Source organism: Pleurodeles waltl, unplaced genomic scaffold, assembly GCF_031143425.1.
Source record: "Pleurodeles waltl isolate 20211129_DDA unplaced genomic scaffold, aPleWal1.hap1.20221129 scaffold_144, whole genome shotgun sequence".
NCBI lineage: Eukaryota > Metazoa > Chordata > Amphibia > Caudata > Salamandridae > Pleurodeles > Pleurodeles waltl.
In genome coordinates this window covers 55,324-75,567 of record NW_027149850.1, presented here as the reverse complement: position 1 = coordinate 75,567, position 20,244 = coordinate 55,324, and the positions used below count along the sequence as shown (strand labels likewise).

Here is a 20,244-nt window from a genome sequence, read left to right as displayed (position 1 = left end):
TTTTCCTCTGATGTGCAGTCAACCCTACTGGACCTTCCTTTTGATGGTGACATCTCTTTGGTGCCAAGGCGGATTCGGCCTTAGAAAGGTTCAAAGAGAGCAGGGCCATGGCCAAGTCGCTGGGCTTGCAAGCCACTTCTTCTACTTCCTCCAGATTTTTTAGGAGGTTTCAAGGATTTGGTCGTGGTTCCTCCTCCTCTTCCTTTCGAGGGAAATTCCAGCAATCCACCACTGCTCTCTCCTATAGATCTTTCAGAGGGAGGGGTAGGGTCCGTACCAGGGGAGCCACTCAGCAGCACTCTGCCTCTTCCTCTTCCTCTGGAGGGGTGCAGCAGGGGAAGCAGCCTTAGGCTTCCACCAATTCCCACTCACTCCACTCCTGTAGGGGGGAGGTTACTGAATTTTCTCCACAAGTGGGAGGTCATAACATCTGACTCCTGGATTACCAGCATTGTGAGAAACGGCTATACCCTTCCCTTTCGGGACTTTCCGCCCCCCCATCCCGCCCCGCCCATCCTATTGTTCAGAAGAACACCTCCTTTTGTTAGAACAGGACGTTCAAGTCCTCCTTTCAAAGGGCGCGGTGGAGTTGGTCCCAGAGCAGGAAAGGGGTCACGGTTGTTACTCGAGGTACTTCCTGATTCCCAAGAAGGATGGTCGGTTGAGACCAATCCTGGACCTAAGGATCTTGAATTGGTTTCTCAAACAGGAAAAGTTCAAGATGCTGACCCTAGCTCAGGTGCTTTTGGCGCTGAACAATGGAGATTGGATGGTGTCTGTCGACTTGCAGGATGCTTACTTTCATATCCCGATACTCAAGTCGCACAGGAAGTATCTCCGGTTTGTGGTAGGGTCGCAGCACTATCAGTTTGCGGTCCTCCCGTTTGGTCTTACTTCAGCACCTCGAGTCTTCACGAAGGTGATGTCGGTGGTTGCAGCGGAGCTCAGAAGGAAGGGGATAGCAGTATTTCCTTATCTGGACGACTGGTTGATCAAAGCCAAGTCTCCGGAGTTCGTGTTGCATCACCTGCAGTCGACAACCCAGTTGTTGTTCGACCTGGGTTTTTCAGTAAACGTGCCCAAATCTCACCTAGAGCCCTCTCAGCGCCTCCTGTTCATAGGGGCAGTACAGGATACAACATTGAATCAAGCCTTTCCTCCGCCTCAGCGGATTCAGGACATTCAGGTGTTGGTTCCAATGTTTCAAAGTGGAGCGGTCATTCCAGTCCTCAAGGTCCTACGTCTGCTCGGTCTGTTTGCTTCCTGCATACTGTTGGTCACGCATGCTCGCTGGCACATGAGGGCTCTTCAGTGGTGTCTCCGAAGGCAGTGGTCTCAACACAAAGGAGATCTCGAAGGCTTGGTGAGGATCTCCAGAGATGCTGCCACGGATTTGAAGTGGTGGATTGCGGACGGCAATCTTTCCAGAGGAAGGCCGTTCTCGCAAGCTCCACCAGTGGCCACAGTAATAACGGATGCTTCCACTCTAGGGTGGGGAGCTCATCTGGTGACCTGGAAATCAAAGGTCTTTGGTCTCCAGTAGAACAGATGTTTCATATCAATCTGTTGGAGTTACGGGCTGTACATCTGGCTCTCAAGGCCTTCCTCCCATCCCTTCGCGGTCAGTCGGTTCAGGTCCTGACAGACAATACTACCGCAATGTGGTATATAAACAAACAGGGAGGGGTAGGGTCGTACCTTCTCTGCAGAGAAGCTCTTCGGCTATGGTCCTGGGCAAAGGACCATCAGATTTGAATGGTAGCAAATCATCTGGCCGGAGTCTTGAACGTACGTGCGGACAGTCTCAGTCGACATTTCTCGGCCTATCACGAGTGGCGTCTCCATCCAGATCAAGTCCTTCTAATCTTCCAGATGTGGGGGTTTCCTCGGATAGATCTGTTTGCCACCCGGGAGAACTCGCACTGCCCGTTATTCTGCAGCCTCCAGTATCCGGTACAAGGAGCATTGGGGGATGCGTTTCAGAGGACCTGGTGCGACCAGTTGCTTTACGCGTTTCCCCCCATACCCTTGATTCCTCGAGTATTGAGGAAAATACGCCAAGACCGGGCCCAAGTCATCTTAATAGCTCCGGATTGGCCAAGGAGGGTATGGTACACGGACCTTCTCCAACTCTCACTGTGCCCTCCGCTCCGTCTCCCTCTCAGGGCAGACCTCCTCTCACAGTCGCAGGGGCAGGTTTTACACCCCCACCCCCAGCATACCTGGAGATTGAACGGGGCAACCTGAGTTCTTTCTCTCTCCCGCCTGATGTAGTGGATGTTATCTTAGCGGCCAGGCGACACTCCACTAAATCTATCTACGCTAATAGGTGGTCTAAATTTGTGGTTTGGTGTGGAGAGAGAGCAGATTGATCCCTTACGTGCTCATTTGTCGGATGTTTTATCTTTTGCATTGTCTCTAGCACAGAGGGGTTGTGCAGTGACTACGGTTAAGGGATACTTGTCTGCTCTTTCAGCCTTTATTTGTCTTCCAGACCAGCCTTCTTTGTTTAAATCCCCTATAGTACTTAGGTTCTTGAAGGGTCTTATGAATAAATTCCCTCCTACTCCTTTCGTTATGCCTCAGTGGGATTTGAACTTGGTTCTAACTTTCCTTATGGGGTCCCCCTTTGAGCCTATGCACTCTTGCCCCATGAGATTATTGGTCCTAAAGACGGTCTTTCTGGTTGCAATTACTTCTGCAAGGAGAGTGAGTGAGTTGCAAGCTCTATCTGTAAAACCCCCTTATACATCTTTTTATGGGGATAAGGTGGTGTTGAGGACCAAGGCTGCTTTCCTTCCGAAGGTTGTTTCACCCTTTCATATGTCCCAGACGATTACTCTTTCCACGTTTTATCCTCCGCCTCATCCTTCAAAGGAAGAAGAGAGACTTCATCGCTTAGATCCAAGGAGGGCGCTAAGCTTTTATATAGACAGAACAAAGGATTTCAGGCTGGAGGATCAGCTCTTCATCGGGTACGTGGGACAGAGGAGAGGAAAGGCAGTCCACAAGAGAACACTCTCCAGGTGGGTTGTTCTTTGCATTAAAATGTGTTACTCTTTAGCAAAGAAAGAACCCCCTGATGGTATAAGAGCTCATTCCACCAGAGCTAAATCGGCCTCTTCGGCCTTGGCTAGGGGTGTTCCTGTGGTTGACATCGGCAAGGCCGCAACTTGGTCGTCCCTTCACACTTTTGCGAAGCATTACTGTTTGGACTCTGAGGTCAGAAGGGACGGCCATTTTGCACGGTCGGTGCTGCAGGATTTCTTGGTTTAACCATTCAGGCACCCTCCACCGAGTGCGGTACTGCTTTGGGACTCTATTCATTAGGTGAGGAATCCACAGGTAGTTGTATCCATCTGAAGAACGAGTTACTTACTTTCGGTAATGACTTTTCTGGTGGATACATTAGCTACCAGTGGATTCCTCACGGTTCCACCCGCCTCCTCGTTGCCTGTCTGGTCTAGCCAAGTAATTCTTGAGTGTGCTCCTCTTGGTTTTGAGGACTTGTATATATTCTGTATATATATTCATATTGATATATATTGTTCATATATTTGTTTATTTGTTTTAAAAACAAAAGAAGGATTGAGTTATTAGAATGATGTAATTATTTGGAATGTCATTACATTTTTCAATTTGTTCTTTCATCTCAATGGCCTATTATTCTCAGGCACGTAAAAAATGTTGGTACTGACGTCGGCGAGGACCTCTTATTGCCTGTATGACGTCAGACGGCGTCGCGTGGGCAATTGTGATGTCCTCGTCGACGTGCAGAAGCTAGGAAGAAGATTTCTGTCGAATGCTGGCGCAATGGGAGTATTCATTAGGTGAGGAATCCACAGGTAGCTAATGTATCCACCAGAAAAGTCGTTACCGAAGGTAAGCAACTCGTTCGTCGCTCCTGTGTGACCTCACAAGCCTGTGGCAAGACTGGTGGTCTCGCTAAGGAAATGGTATCAGACAGAGGTAGTAACTTCGTGTCTGCATATCTCAAAGCAATGTGGAAGGAGTGTGTGTAGGAAAGTACCATCTTGTCTGGCATTTTACCACCATTTTCACTGTATGTATGTTTGTTTTTGCCCATGTGTCACTGGTATCCTGCTAGGCAGGACCCCAGTGCTCATAATGTATGCCCTGTGTGTGTTCCCTGTGTGGTGCCTAACTGTATCACTGAGGCTCTGCTAACCAGAACCTCAGTGTTTATGCTCTCTCTGCTTTCTGAAATTGTTACTGCAGGCAAGTGACTAATTTTACCAATTCTCATTGGCACACTGGAATACCCTTATAATTCCCTTGTATATGGTACCTAGGTAGCTAGGGTATTGGGGTTCCAGGAGATCCCTATGGGCTGCAGCATTTATTTTGCCACCCATAGGGAGCTCAGACAATTCTTACACAGGACTGCCACTGCAGCCTGAGTGAAATAACGGCCACGTTATTTCACAGACATTTTATACTGCACATAAGTAGCTTATAAGTCACCTATATGCCTAACCCTCACTTGGTGATGGTTAGGTGCCAAGTTACTTAGTGTGTGGGCACCCTGGTACTAGCCAAGGTGCCCCCACATTGTTCAAGGCAAATTCCCCGGACTTTGTGAGTGCAGGGACACCATTACACGAATGCACTACATATAGGTCACTACCTATATGTAGTGTCACAATGGTAACTCCGAACATGGCCATGTAACATGTCTAGGATCATGGAATTGTCACCCCAATCCCATTCTGGTATTGGGGGACAATTCCATGCATCACCGAGTCTCTAGCACAGAACCCGGGTACTGCCAAACTGCCTCTCCGGGGGTTTCACTGCAGCTGCTGCTGCTGCCAACGCCTCAGACAGGTTTCTGCCCCCCTGGGGCCTGGGCTGCCCAGTCCCAGGAAGGCCGAACAAAGGATTTCCTCTGAGAGAGGGTGTTACACCCTCTCCCTTTGGAAATAGGTGTGAAGGGCTGGGGAGGAGTAGCCTCCCCCAGCCTGTGGAAATGCTTTGATGGGCACAGATGGTGCCCATCTCTGCATAAGCCAGTCTACACCGGTTCAGGGATCCCCCAGCCCTGCTCTGGTGCGAAACTGGACAAAGGAAAGGGGAGTGACCACTCCCCTGACCAGTACTTCCCAGGGGAGGTACCCAGAGCTCCTCCAGTGTGTCCCAGACCTCTGCCATATTGGATTCAGAGGCGTTGGGGCACACTGGAGTGGCCAGTGCCAGCAGGTGACGTAGAGAGACCCCTCCTGATAGGTGCTTACCTCTTTCAGTAGCCAAGCCTCCTTTCTCAGTAGCCAAACCTCCTTTTCTGGCTATTTAGGGTCTCTCCTCTGGGCTGTTCCTCAGATAACGAATGCAAGAGCTCACCAGAGTTCCTCTGCACTTCCCTCTTCGACTTCTGCCAAAGATCGACCGCTGACTTCTCCAGGACGCCTGCAAAACCGCAACAAAGTAGCAAGAAGACTACCAGCAACATTGTAGTGTCTCATCCTGCCGGCTTTCTCGACTGTTTCCTGTAGGTACATGCGCTGAGGACTGTCTGCCTTTACCCTGCACTGGAAGCCAAGAAGAAATCTCCTGTGGGTCGACGGAATCTTCCCCCTGCCAACGCAGGCACCAAACTTCTGCATCATCGGTCCTCTGGATCCCCTCTCATCCTGACGAGCGTGGTCCCTGGAACACAGGAGCTGGGTCCAAGTGTCTCCCACAGTCCAGTGGCCCTTCTGTCCAAATTTAGTGGAGGTAAGTCCTTGCCTCCCCACGCCAGACAGCAAACCTGTGTACTGCGTGATTTGCAGCTGCTCCGGCTTCTGTGCACTTTTCCAGGACTTCCTTTGTGCACAGCCTAGCCTGGGTTCCCAGAACTCCGTCCTGCATTGCCCAACTTGCTGAGTTGAAATCTGACGTCGTGGGACCCTCCTTTGTGACTCTGAGTCGACCGCTGTCCTCAGATCTTCTAAGTGCCTGCTCTAGTACTTCTGCGGGTGCACCCTGTGGGACAGCATCCAAGAACTAGGGATGACATCAGAAAGAGGTGGAATGACCTACGGGGAAGGTGCGTTCGTGGTCTCCAGACACCAGATTGCTGTAGAGAGGACTGGCTGTGGACCCCCACCTCCTCCCCCACAACTAACAACATGGGAGGAGCAAGTCTTGGCAATACTGCATCCTGAGGGCCTCGCAGGAGTATCAGGGGGACTGGACCCTGGTAAGGCAAATCTTTACTACTATATCCCCCCACCCTACCTGCATGCCATCACATACTCCCACCCTTACCCTCACACCCATCACCCCAACTACCCACAGATACCCCACCAACACAACCCACACATCCCAAAACCAAGCCCTGCATATGACACCAATGCATGGACACCCATCACCCAAGCATTTCCACTACAGAGACTCACTCATGCCCCAAAATCACCAATCACACAAGGACCAAGCCAATAATGCAAGCACTGGAGTACAGGGTCAACCACCCATTGCACACGATGGCACACACACATACAATAATTATGCATTTACACCCCAACAGGACCCCTACCCAACGTCATCGGACAGGAGGTGCCAGACATATCCAGTCCCCCCACAGAAGAGGCCCACAGTGATGACAGCAGCTCTGGACAACTGGATCAAGATGACCAGCCCGGCCCATCTGGGACCTCGGGGCAGTCGGTTCCCCTGACACTGTCACAAGCCACCACAGAGCCTCCCCGCTCAGGAAACACCAGCACAGCACACAGCTAGCGGGCCCATCCCTCGGTCCCCAGGACACTTCAATCAGCAGTGTGTCCACCACTACAGGGAACCCAGGAAAACCCACCAACCCAAGAAAATCAGGGACCTGGGGGCAGTGGCAGTGGGCACACGGTTCAGGGGACAGAGGCAGAGAGGATAACAGGGAAATTGGGAGGACTGCTGTGCATCAGGGGGAGGACAGGCCCAGGGAACCCACTCTCCACGAGGCACTCTCCAACATCATGGAAGCTTACCATCATTCCCAGGAGACCATGGCAACGGTACTGGCCAGGTTTCAGGAGACCCAGCGGCTGCAGGAGGAGCACTACCTTGGGAACAGAGATGACTTGAAGTCCATTAACACCACCCTGGTCACTATTGCAGGGGCGCTGGCAGACCTCACCAACACCAGGAGGGACACAGTGGCACAACAAGGGGCCCCTGACACTAGCCTGGACGATGAACAGCCCTCCACCTCCGCCGGCGCTAGTGGACAGGAGGCACCGCCACAGGAACAACAGGACACCAGCAACCCAACCCCTGCAGATGGAGAACCACCGCCGAAAATGGTCCCTGTGATCTAGGAACAAGACAGAGAACATTGCCAAGCCCCCCGCTAGGAAATGAGACCCCCCTGAATGTCACCCTTCTGTCCCACTATATCACCCTGTCCATCCTTAAACTGCCATTGCTCCACTTCCTATGCCCCTTTGGACAATGCACCTGTGAAACAAATAGACTGGACTCTGCCATGGACATTCCTCCACCATCATCCCAGCCCATTTTACAACTCCCTCCACTTATTAGCACAGGAATAAACACACTTCAATCACAAAACAATCTAGAGTCAGTCTGTGCTTGCACAAATGTGTAATTGCAGTAACTATGGAATATAGCAATATCAATGTACTTGTTCACATACCAATGTAACACAGCTGTAGGCCAGCAGTAAACACAGCAGAGGGCACAAAGTGGGACCCAAATCTGTGAAATGGAAAGTCAAAATGACAAGTCAGGGTCCATACACTAAATGAAAATGACACACTTATGCTAGTTCCAACAATAGAATGAGATGTGGGAAACAGTGGCATCTTCTTAACTGTGTCTCACTGGAAGTATTGCCTGATGATGTTGTTTCGGTTGTCGATATCCTCTTCTTCATTGTCCACAGGCTCCACAGCTGCCACAAGACCACCATCTGGCCCATCCTTCTGCAGAAAAGGCACCTGGGGTCACAAAGCCAGGTTGTGCAGCATACAGCAGGCCACGATTATCTGGCACACCTTCTTCGGTGAGTAGTATAGGGAGCCACCGATCAGATGGAGACACCGGAATCTGGTCTTCAGGAAGCTGAAGGTGCGTTCGATCACCTTCCTAGTTCGCCCATGTGCCTCATTGTAGCGTTCCTCTGCCCATGTCCTGGGATTCCTCACTGGGGTCAGTAGCCATCACAGGTTGGGGTAACCAGAGTCACCTGCAAATGTCGAGGGACAACTGTTAGACACACACTAACCCTTAGGGACAACTCCATACCCAGACACCTATTTCAACTGTATTGGGACCTTGATCTCACCTATTAGCCACACACTGTGCCTCTGGAGTTGGCCCATCACATAAGGGATGCTGCCATTCCTCAAAATGTAAGCGTCATGCACAGAGCCAGGATACTTGGCATTGACATGGGAGATGTACTGGTCTGCCAAACACAGAATATGCACATTCATCGAATGGTAGCTCTTCCGGTTTCTGTACACCTGTTCATTTCTGCAGGGGGGATAAATGCCACATGTATCCCATCAATGGCACCAATGATGTTGGGGATATGGCCCAGGGCATATAAGTCACCTTTCACTGTGGGCAAATTATCCACCTGAGGGAAAACGATGTAGCTGCGCATGTGTTTCAGCAGGGCAGATAACACTCTGGACCACACGTTTGAGAACATTGGCTGGGACATCCCTGATGCCATGGCCACTGTTGTCTGAAAAGACCCACTGGCCAGGAAATGGAGTATAGACAGGACCTGCACTAGAGGGGGCGATTCCTGTGGGATGGCAGAAAGCTGACATCAGGTCTGGCTCCAACTGGGCACACAGTTCCTAAATTGTTGCACGATCAAGTCTGTATGTGACCAGGATGTGTCTCTCTTCCATTGTCGACAGGTCCACCAGAGGTCTGCACACCGGAGGGTGCCACCATCTCATCCCCTGCCCCAGCGGATGTGCCCTATGGAGGAGAACAGCGAGCAGAGAGTCATCCAACACTGAGGTATCACAATGTCTTATTTTCAGAAACGTAATTAATCTGCAATGTGGCGGTATCTGTCTATATTCCCGGCCTAGATAGGTGTGACGCAGTTAACATCCATCCCGTGTGGCCTCCTGAAGTGACGGCTGCCTGACCTGTAAGGTGGGACAAGGGGATAAGTGATAACTGCGCTGGCGTTCTACACCGTCGCAGTGGGCGGTCAAAGACCGCAGCACAATTCATCATTGGTTAACATTGGGCCCTATGGGTCCCAGGAGCCAATAACGATGTACGCCGGTGGTGACGGTACGCACCACTGCGGACGTGACCGCCATTTTCTGTCTGTTCACTCACTTGATACCTGACCTTCAACAGGGGAGGACCTACACTGCAAGTGCTGCTGTTACCTCAGTCTGGAAGCGACGATGGCTCATGTGCCTGGGGAAAGGGCCCCTGCCTTCACTTCAGAGGAGTTGGAGAAACTATTGGATGTGGTCCTCCCCCAGTACACGCAACTGTACGGTCCTCCAGACAACAGGTGAGTACACTGTGAGCATGCTGCATGGGCAGTGCCTGTTTTGAGTGGTGTGGATGGAAGATACATGGGGGTGCTGAGGCCTGCATGTGCGGATGGGGAGTGTATGTGCGTCGTGCAAGGGTGGGAACTTGGGGGCAATGAGTATGACAGTCCGGACGGGTAAGTAATTTCCTTTTCCCCTGTACCATTCCTCTAGGTCAGTGCCCACCAGAAGAAGGGTATTTGGCGTACCATCGCCAAGGATGTCCGGACCCTGGGGGTCTACCACAGACAGAGCACCCACTGCCATAAAAGATGGGAGGACCTGCACCGCTGGATCAAGAAGACGGCGGGGGACCAGCTTGGGTTGGCCTCACAACGTGGGAGTGGTGCCCGTCGCGTCATGACCCCCCCTGATGTTCCGGATCCTGGCGGTGGCGTATCTGGAGTTGGATGGGTGCTTGAGGGCATCAGAGCAGCCACAAGGGGGTGAGTACACTCTCATTCAGCTGACTCAGCGCGCATTACGAGGCGTCTGGGTGGAGGAGGTGGGCAGTGGCTTCCCCTAGGCCAGGGCAAAGTTTGTAGGCAAGGTCCCTTGTGAGGCACGCTATGTGGCACTCCAACCCCACCAGTGGTAAGAGCCATCTACATCTAGTCAGGCTCCCGTGACTTCCAGGTGTGCAGCAATTGGTCTTAGGCCTCGTACCCCATGGTCAGCTGAAATGTCTAGGAACTGTTAGTGCAGAGGGCTGCTCCATGTGTGTTGTGTCTGCCAACGGTAATGGTGTTGCATGCACTGAACATGTCTTTCTTCTGTCTTTCCCCCCCTTTTTGTGCATTGGCATCGGAGCAGGAGGGAGCTGCAACCCACTTGGCCCTGGAGGGCGAAACAACGGAGTCTAAAGACACCAGTGGGAGGGAGGGCGAGGGGAGCTCCACGGCGAGGACAGGAGCAGACAGGAGCAGACAGCAGTGACAGCGACTCCTCCTCTGATGGGAGCTCCCTTGCGGTGGCCACTGAATCAACAGGTACAGCCGCCACCCCCCCTACCAGCACCACCCTCCCAGCAGTCCCTCAGCGTGTGCCCGTGCCCGCTCACCCAGGAGGGTGGGCATCTCCTTTGCCCCAGGCACCTCAGGCTCTGCCCCAGTCAGCCCTGCTGCCCTCAGTGAGGAGGCTATTGACCTCCTGAGCTCCCTCACTGTTGGGCAATCTACCATTGTGAATGCCATCCAGGGTGTCGAGAGGCATTTGCAACAAACAAACGCATACCTGGAGGGCATTCATTCTGGGCAGGCAGCCCAACAGAGAGAATTTCAGGCTCTGGCCTCAGCACTGATGGCAGCCATTGTCCCTTTGTCCAGCCTCCCCCCTCCAACTTCTTCTACCCAGACCCAATCCCCTGTACCTCAGCCTATCCCAAGCACACCATCAGACCAGCATGCACACTCATCAACACACAAGAGTAGACATGGCAAAGATAAGCACCACACATCCCACAGGCACTCACACAAGCACCAGACCCATTCAGACACACCAACATCCACGGCCTCCACTGTGTCCCCCTCCTCCACGTCCTCCTCCTCCCTCCCAGTCTTGTCTCCACTCACACCTGCATGCACTACATCCTCAGCCACTTCCTCCATCACCAGCAAGCCCATCAGCACACACCGCTCACTTGCACTCACCACCCCCACTACCATGCACACATCCCCAGTGTCCTCTCCCAATGTGTCTGTGAGGCCTCCTCCCAAAGTACACAAACGAAGGCACACACCCACCCAACAGCCATCCACCTCACAACAGCCTCCGGCCCATGTACCTTCACCCAAATTCAGCAGACGTACACCTCCTACAACCACTACCTCTACCTCCACTCCCATACCCCCTCCATCTTTCCGTCCCAGTGTGTCTAAGAAACTCTTCCTGGCTAACATTGACCTCTTCCCTACACCTCCCCCCCGTCCTTCCCCTAGGGCCAGGCTTTCCAGGTCCCAGCCCAGCACTTCAGCCCCCAAATCCCCAGGCACAGTGGTGCCAGCAACTGCGGGTCATGGAGTGCGCCACCCATCAGGGCTGCCAGTGTGCCACGTAGCGAGGGCAAGGACATTCCGCCACCTGCCAAGGTGAAAAAGGTGCCCTCATCCCGGAGGGAGAAGCCGAAAGTACCAGCCACCAAGGGCTCAGCAAAAACCAAAGGGGATAGTGGCAAGACAACTGCAGCACCATCAAAGCTGGGGAAGGGCCAAAAGCTGAAGAGCAGGTCAGGAGGTGGTATGGTGGCACCGACTGAGGGACCAGTGTCACACTTTCTGTCCACGACCACGCCAACCTGTATGGCGGCGAACACCACTAACTGCCCCGCCACCACAACCGCCGCCTGCACCGTCACCTGCACCGCCCCCGGCACGTCTACAGCCTCAGCGACAGTCCCGAGCATCTTCCCCAGTGGGCAGCCATCCGAGGCTGCAGGAAACGTCCTGCTGTGTCCCTCTGCAGGTGCTGACCCATGCACCTCCGCCAGCACCGCCGCGACAGACACCGCTGAAAGCACCACCACCTGCACTGCCCCGGCACGTCTACAGCCTCAGCGACAGTTCCCAGCATCTTCCCCAGTGGCCAGCCGTCCGAGGCTGCAGGAAACGTCCTGCTGTGTCCCTCTGCAGGTGCTGACCCATGCACCGCCGCGACAGACACCGCCGCAAGCACTGCCAGCGGCCCCGCGGCGTCCTCGGACACAGGCACCACCGCTGACATGGCTACCATCCCCAGTGGTCAGTCGTCTGAGGCTGGAGGAGAGTTCCTGGACCCTGGGCAACTTCCATGAGGCATTTCTTCCATCACTGTTTACACCTGCAGGTGGAAGGCGCAGCAGTGTGGGGTATGTCGCTGCCTCCACGGCGTATCATGCTACCTGAACCTCGCAGATCCCGTGGCACGCACACCCAGGTGAGGGAATTGTACCGGCCATACTGCACATCGAGCACTCTGGGCACCATGCCCCCTCCAGAACCAGTGGAGAGATACATCCACTACCTCAGTCCTTGGCAGGATGAAGCACTTGAGAGACTGTGGCTTTGCACTCCCCAGGATAAAGCAGTGGGCAAACCACCCACTGGAGAGACTTGAGAGACTGTGGCTTTGCACTCCCCAGGATGAAGCAGTGGGCAAACACCCACTGGAGAGATTTGAGAGACTGTGGCTTTACAGTCCCCAGGATAAGGCAGTGGGCAAACCACCCACTTGAGAGACTTGAGAGACTGTGGCATTGCACTCCCTAGGATACATCAATGGGCATAGAGCCCCCTTGTGCAGCAGTGGTGTTGTGCGTTCATCAGGCTGAGGTGCCCCCCCCCCCATCCCCCTGAGGTGCCTGTATATTTTCGATCTGATGCCCCAGCAGTGTTCTCTCTGTTTCAGTCACGTATCATGGGTGGGCCTCGCCCATGCATTTTGGGCCCAGTGGTCTACGGACAATGATTATTACACTATCCAGACTTGTGTAGTTGGTGTACATATTTGTATATACTGAATTTTGACTTTTGAATACTGTATTTTTCTTGATTACAATGGTTACAATCATTTCCTTTTGTCCTTCCGTTCTTCCAGCGGGTGAGTGGGTGTATTTGTACTGTTGCTGCATGTATTTGTGTGTCTGTTGTTGTGTGTGGTGGTGAAGGTGGGGGTGTTGCGTGTGTCACTCTGTTTCCTCCCCCCCTCCCCTGTGTTGTAGGTGCAGTACTCATCGTGGTTGTCGCCGCCGCCACCGTTCGTGCTCCTCATAGAAGAGGAGGTAAACCAACATGGATAACACATGAAGTTCGGGCTCCATGGCCTCCTGGTTCCTCGTTGGGTGTTGAGAGGTGAGTGTTTTCCCTTCTGTGTACTGTTTCCGCCGTGCTTTTGATAGCGTTGGTTCCGCCCCGGAAAAGGTGGCGGATAGGCCTCTTGTAATAGGGTGGGCGGTACTTTGTCTCCCGCCTGTCTGTTGGCGGTGACCGCCGCGCTGTTTGTTTCTACCGCCTTGGCGGTCGGAGTGTTAAAGTGGCTGTCTATGTTGGTGGTTTCTGCCACGGTTGTAATCCAATTTTTTTTTCCACCAGCCTGTTTGCGGTATTACCACTGCTTTAACACCGACCGCCAGGGTTGTAATGAGGGCCTTAGTGTTTTCCCATACTCCCAGCAACCCTCTAGAAACTACACTTGCCTAGGGGTCCATTTGTGTTTCGCATTCCACTTTCTCAGTACATGGTTTGTGTTGCCCCTAGGCCTATTGCATCCTAATGTGTTTTACAGTGTTTGCACTACTTTCTGACTGTTTTATGTACCTGGTTTGGTTAGTTGTGTATATTTTCTGTATGTTACTTACCTCCTAAGGGAGTATATCCTCTGGGATATTTTTGGCATATTGTCACTAAAATAAAGTACCTTTATTTTTAGTAACTATGAGTATTGTCTTTCTTATGATATAGTACCTATATGATATAAGTGGTATTGCATGAGCTTTCATTGTCTCCTAGTTCAGCCTTGGCTGCTCTGCTATAGCTACCTCTATAAGCCTAAGCTGCTAGAACACTACTACACTCTACTAATAAGGGATAACTGGACCTGGCATAAGGTATAAGTACCATTGGTACCCACTACAAGCCAGGCCAGCCTCTTACAACCATAATATAAAAAATAGCAGTGTGAGCCATCTAAGAATGATGCATAACATGATGCTGACATGCCCATTTGGGTTCTAAGATCACAGTTGCAACTGTGTCTCCAGGACTTCTTAACCATGTTGCTCAGTTTATCAAATATTAATTACTGAAAGAGCCTTGGAGTGGCACAACATGAAGCACAAACACGGGCCTCATGACCGACTGTCACACTCTAGAAACGGATGGGTGACAATCCAAGCAGTTTAAGGAAGCAGGTGATACAGTGCTGGTGGTTTCGAAGGCCCGCCCTGAACCTTATGAATGTAAATGAAGCTGTGTTTTTTTGTCAGGACCCAACAGCACTGGATAAAATCACAGCCATGCAGATCCTATATCTCATACTTTTCACATGTTCAAGCAGATTCAGATAGGGGTAAACCAATACTGCAGCAGGGAACACATAATTTAAAAGCTGACTTCAATTGCTAAAGCATTCCGTACCAGAAGACCTGTGAGGGGTATGAACCTCCAAAGCTGTGTATAGGTCAGATCACTGTGATCCTCATCCCAAATAGCCACTGCTTTAAGTAGGAAGGCAAATGTGGGAGAGGTCTCTACAAGGGGCATGGACAAAGACGTGTAGCTATGAATCCTTTTGAAGAAGCGTGATCTACGTAATTAAAGGTGTGGCTTCCAAAATTAAAACTGAAATACTGAGTTTTGCACAGTGTGATTCTTGACCAGTATTTGCGTGCCATTCTGTGAATTCTATGTCATTACATCCAGATATGTAACAAACCAACAGACATTTGCCTTAAGCAAGCCAGACCTATTGGCCTTGTCAGTGCTTGTCAGCTGTATCAAATAAAACTGTGATGTTCTTGTGAAGAATTAGAGTTAAAAATCTTTCAATTCTGCAAATGTGAAACTGAATTAAACATTACTGAGATCTGTGGGTGGGGAGTTGATCGTCACAGTGTCTCAATCACTTTCATTCCACCCTCACAACACTTTCTTCTGTTTTCTCTTGTTCTGTTAGGCCCTACTCCTTTTTCTTTCCACTTCTTTCAGAAATTCTTCATCTGTATATCCCACATATTTTATTCTTCACATTGTCTTGCCACGCTATTCTCTACGAACTCTTGTTCATCTCCTCCACTTCACCTTCCCCTAGCCACAAAATCTACAAACCCACATTTAAGCACTGCATTTTCTTTTCTTTTGGTGCTGTCAGTATTTTGACAGCTGCGCACCTCCTACACATACTTTCCCATACCCACATTTATAATTATCACTCTGTGCGCTCTGCAGAGCGGCCAAGGATTGCATGCACATGAAGTCAGAACACCCTTATGACCCACTAATAGGCACTTTAAGAAGTTCACACTACTTTCAGCCCAATTATGAATACCAACCCATAACTGGAACTCACCCAGACACCTTGAGTCAGTTCACATGAGAGTCAAATGTTGCATGAAAAAAACTACAGAAACACAAGATGTGAAAAAAACAAATACCCTTACAGAATGCAAGATGAAGTAAAACTTAAACGTAGACAGGGACTATTTCACTTTTATCGATTACCTCAATGCACGTTTTTACAGTTGTCATTGGGAATTGATTTTGCCTGTAAACGACATGAAGAGGGCCAAGTAGGAACAGTTCCAAAGAGAGTTTTTAAATACTGCCACATCTAAATCGTAACAGGACCTGCCCAATTAAAGCCCTCCAGGCGGCATTCTGATGTGGAATGACAGACAGACACGGACACTATCAGATTTGTGCACTGCACCCTGGGCTCTGCCAGGTCATACACATGCCTCCCTTGAAGGTACATCCCTGTTTGACCCAGTACCTTTCCCCTCTACACTGTAAGCCTTCCTCACATTTTTCTATGCTGTGTATTGTAAAACTACAATTATGAGAAGTCCTCTGTTTCTTTGTGGATAGGTCTGAACTACTTAAGTCACATACACGAGGAAGTCATTTATGATCTTCGCAGTGAGCTCTAAGGCAGCATCAGTGATTTTCCAATGCCACCTGACGTCACCTGCTGGCAATGGCCACTCAGAGCACTCCAGAGGGTTCCCACACTTTGGAATCCAAGATGGCTAACACCAGGGACACTCTGGAGGAGCTCTGGGCACCACCCCCGGGGTGGTGATGAACAGGGGAGTGGTCACTCCCATTTCCTTTGTCCAGTTTCACGCCAGAGCAGGGACTGGGGGTCACTGAACCAGTGTAGACTGGTTTGTGTCCTTCAAAGCATTTCCAGAGGCTCTGGGAGGCTATCCCTCCCATGCCTGTAACACCGATTTCCAATGGAAGAGGGTGTAACACCCCTCTCCTAAAGGAAAAGCGTTGTTCTGCCTTCCTGGGATTGAACGGCTCAATCCCCAGGAGGGCAGAAACCTATCTGTGAGGTGGCAGCAGCTGGTGCTTCAGTGGAAACCTCAGGGAGCTGGTTTGGCAGTACTGGGGTGCATGGGATTGGCCCCTCAATACTCGATGTGGTTTGGGGGTCAATTCCATGATCTTACACACCTTACATGGCCATATTTGGAGTTACCATTGTGAAGCTACATATATGTATTGACATATATGTAGTCCACGCTTATAATGGTGTCCCCGCGCTCATGAAGTCCGGGGAATCGGCCCTGGACAATGTGGGGGCACCTTTGCTAGTGCAAGGGTGCCCTCACACACAGTAACTTTGCACCTAGCCTTCAGTAAATGAAGGTTAGACATATCGGTGACTTATAAGTTACTAAGTGCAGTGTAAAATGGCTGTACAATAGTGTGTACACTACTTCACTCAGGCTGCAGTGGCAGTCCTGAAGAAAGGTTCGTATGAGCTCCTTATGGGTGGCAAAAGAAATGCTGCAGCCCATTAGGATCTCCAGGAACCCCAATGCCCTGGGTACCCAGGTACCAAATACTAGGGACTTATAAGAGAGGTCCAGTGTGCCAATCAGCATTGGAATCTGGAGTCACTAAACTATAGTGACAAATTTGGTAAGTAGAGAGAGCATAAGCACTGGAGTTCTGCTTAGCAGAACTTCAGTGACACAGTCAAGCATACTGACAACACATATAGACCACAAACTATGAGCACTGGGGTCCTGGCTAGCAAGATCTCAGTGAGACAGGCAAAACATACTGATAAACAGGTAGAAATTGGGGGTAACATTTCAAGAAAGATGGTACTTTCCTACATAGATTGCCTGCCATTATTAATTATTTATGCTTTTCAGTCTTTCATTTAGAACAGTAGGGCACAGGTGTAACAGTAAGTACATAAGCTGTTTCACTGGTAGTTCTTAGTTACCTTTGCTTTAGACAAAATCATCTAATGCACCCCCTGTGTCTGCCCCTTATACGGCCCTCATTATGGGCAGCCCAGTTGGAGGGTGGCAGGGGAAGATTGTATTTATCAGCCAAACTAAATGCAGATTCCCTGGAGATTGGTATTTATGGGACTGAAAATAACTACAATCACACGCTCTACCAATTCGAGTGGGAAATAATGTGTATATGAGAGCTTTCAGCCAAAAATCTACATGTACTGGTATTTACTGGGCATTTTTACCCAGTAATGTTTTCAGGATTGATTTGTCTAAATAAATTTGAGTGAAGACAATTGCAGGGGATGCAGTAATTAACCTTCACCCAGGAACTCTAGTTGTGGTTATGATGTTCATCCAGTCTACTAAAATATGGCTGACTACTAGTGCAATGACCAAAGTCAGTAGCAAGTACTCTGCACATACATATGTACTACACCATGTTTGTAATACAGATTGCTTTGTTAACATATCTCCATTTTCCCTTTTCAGGCTCAGCTATCCTTGAATTTGCAGAAGAATATTCACATGAAGCAACAGTTGCTCATTCGGGAAAGATGGAAACGAGCTAAAAGAGAAGAGTGGCTTAGAACCCAGAAGAAAGCTGAAGCTACAATAAACGATCTCACAGCACATCTACAGGTGTCTTACAAACCATATGTAGCTAAGTCTCATGGTCAGAGTGTACTTGTCTCCCTTCTCAACTACAGTCCTACTACGGCAGCATTTTTCCAGAAGCATCAGTCTATGTCTGAAAGAGAGTCAGACTCGTTATTGTATTTGCTACAGAAACGGAGAGCAAAATTAGAAACATATGTTGAAACTAGAACCCCAAAGGATGACAAAATAAAACTAGAAGAGCAGTCAATCAAAATTGCAGAACTGAATCAGCTAATTAATATCCTTCTAGCTGAAAACGAAAGATTAAAAAAAGAGAATGAACAACTGAGAGCAGAAACCTCTAAACTACACATAGCTCCACAGGAAAGGGAGCTGCATGTAGATGCTGACTTCTTCGAGAAGTCAGAGTTGTGGAGTCTTCCACAACCTTCAGAAAACTCTACCAACTCTATCTCTGCTTGGCAGAAGTTTGTGCCAGATGGAAGGAAGACGAAGGCCATTTCAATTCCCAATCTTCCTTATGAAAGTCCATTACCTGATCTTCCTCCACTTGAGCTCCCAGAAGATCTAGATGGTCAACTAAATGGACTAATGGACAAATAATAAATCACACAACGATGTATTCCAATTAATATGAATAGGGGAATAAATACCAGAAATACTAATTCCTAGAACCAGGATGACGCTCGCTGTGAATGCATATGTGTATTTGGGATTTTTTCCATAACGTTTAAAACTTTGTATATTGCTGGAATAGTCTGTAAAGTTGCAAAACATTTGTTGTGATTTTCGTGTTTGGGCTTTACTTTTTGTATTGTATATATTCATAAACCTAATCATGGTCTATAAATAAAGCGGCCTTATCGCGGCATATGAGGCACCCTACAAATCACCACAAATAAACAACACTATAAATAAATGTACTGGAAAAAGTAAGCAAGTAGGCACATTCAGGTTGATTATAAACTTCAGTGTGGTTTTGTTAGTTTACAATTTTGTCAATAGTGTAGATTAAAATACTCTTCAATGAATGTGTTAGTTGTGATGCATGCTGTGACCTCACAACCATACGGAGCATCTTTAGAAATTGCTATTTGATGAAACAACCGTTTAATATTTCGGTTATAATAATATATCCGTTTGCAAAATTGAAATTGTTATGGTATTTTCTGATAATTGACTTAATATATTAAATAACGTATACCAAAGGCATTGTCATAAATCTATGAAACCCCCAAAATTAATGTTCTACTGCAGTGGTTCTCAATCTTTTCACTTCTGTGCACCCCCACTTTATCATTACTGGAACCCGGGGACCCCCATTGAATCCTTATTGGAATCCGGGGACCCACCACTGAGTCATGACTGGAAGCTGGGGACGTAATCTATTAATATTATTTAATTTTCTAAGCAGCAGCGGACCCCCTGAAGAGGCTTTGCGGACACCCAGAGGTTACCGGGCCACAGGTTGGAAACCACTGTTCGACTGTATTTCAGGGTGCATATATACGAGTAGTGTAAGCTGAGAGGATTTAATCGAGGGAAAAGGTGATAACTAACGATTTAAACCTTCTGAGGTGCTGGGGGTCTGAACACTAGTGTGGAATCTGTGGACCCTGAACTGTCATGGTGATACCAACTGGTGAGAAGTTTTGCTATTAGTTTGGTAGCCAAAAGAGCAGCTTTAGGAGTGAGTGACAGTTAGTGGCTGAGACCTCCTAGGAGCTTCAGGGTCCCTGCACAGTAGCACCAAAATAGCGTTTCTCAATCAACACAATGCTACTAGTGTAGGAAAGTACCATCTTGCCTGGCATGTTACCCCCATTTTTCACTGTATATATGTTGTTTTAGTTGTATGTGTCACTGGGATCCTGCCAGCCAGGGCCCCAGTGCTCATAAGTGTGCCTGAATGTGTTACCTGTGTTATGACTAACTGTCTCACTGAGGCTCTGCTAATCAGAACCTCAGTGGTTATGCTCTCTCATTTCTTTCAAATTGTCACTAACAGGCTAGTGACCAATTTTACCAATTTACATTGGCTTACTGGAACACCCTTATAATTCCCTAGTATATGGTACTGAGGTACCCAGGGTATTGGGGTTCCAGGAGATCCCTATGGGCTGCAGCAATTCT

The 20,244-nt window shown here is 49.4% G+C and overlaps 1 protein-coding gene across 2 annotated transcripts in view; it reads left to right on the top strand.

The window, feature by feature from the left end:
* Nucleotides 1–19,265, top strand: part of NRBF2 (nuclear receptor binding factor 2) — a 283,596-nt gene extending 264,331 nt beyond the window's left edge. For both annotated transcript variants that reach the window (XM_069218932.1, XM_069218933.1), the window contains one exon: nt 17,983–19,265. In XM_069218932.1, coding sequence (XP_069075033.1) covers nt 17,983–18,714 — 732 coding nt within the window. In that variant the 3' untranslated portion in view covers nt 18,715–19,265. The remainder of the gene's footprint in view (nt 1–17,982) is intronic.
* The last annotated feature ends 979 nt before the right edge of the window (nt 19,266–20,244 follow it).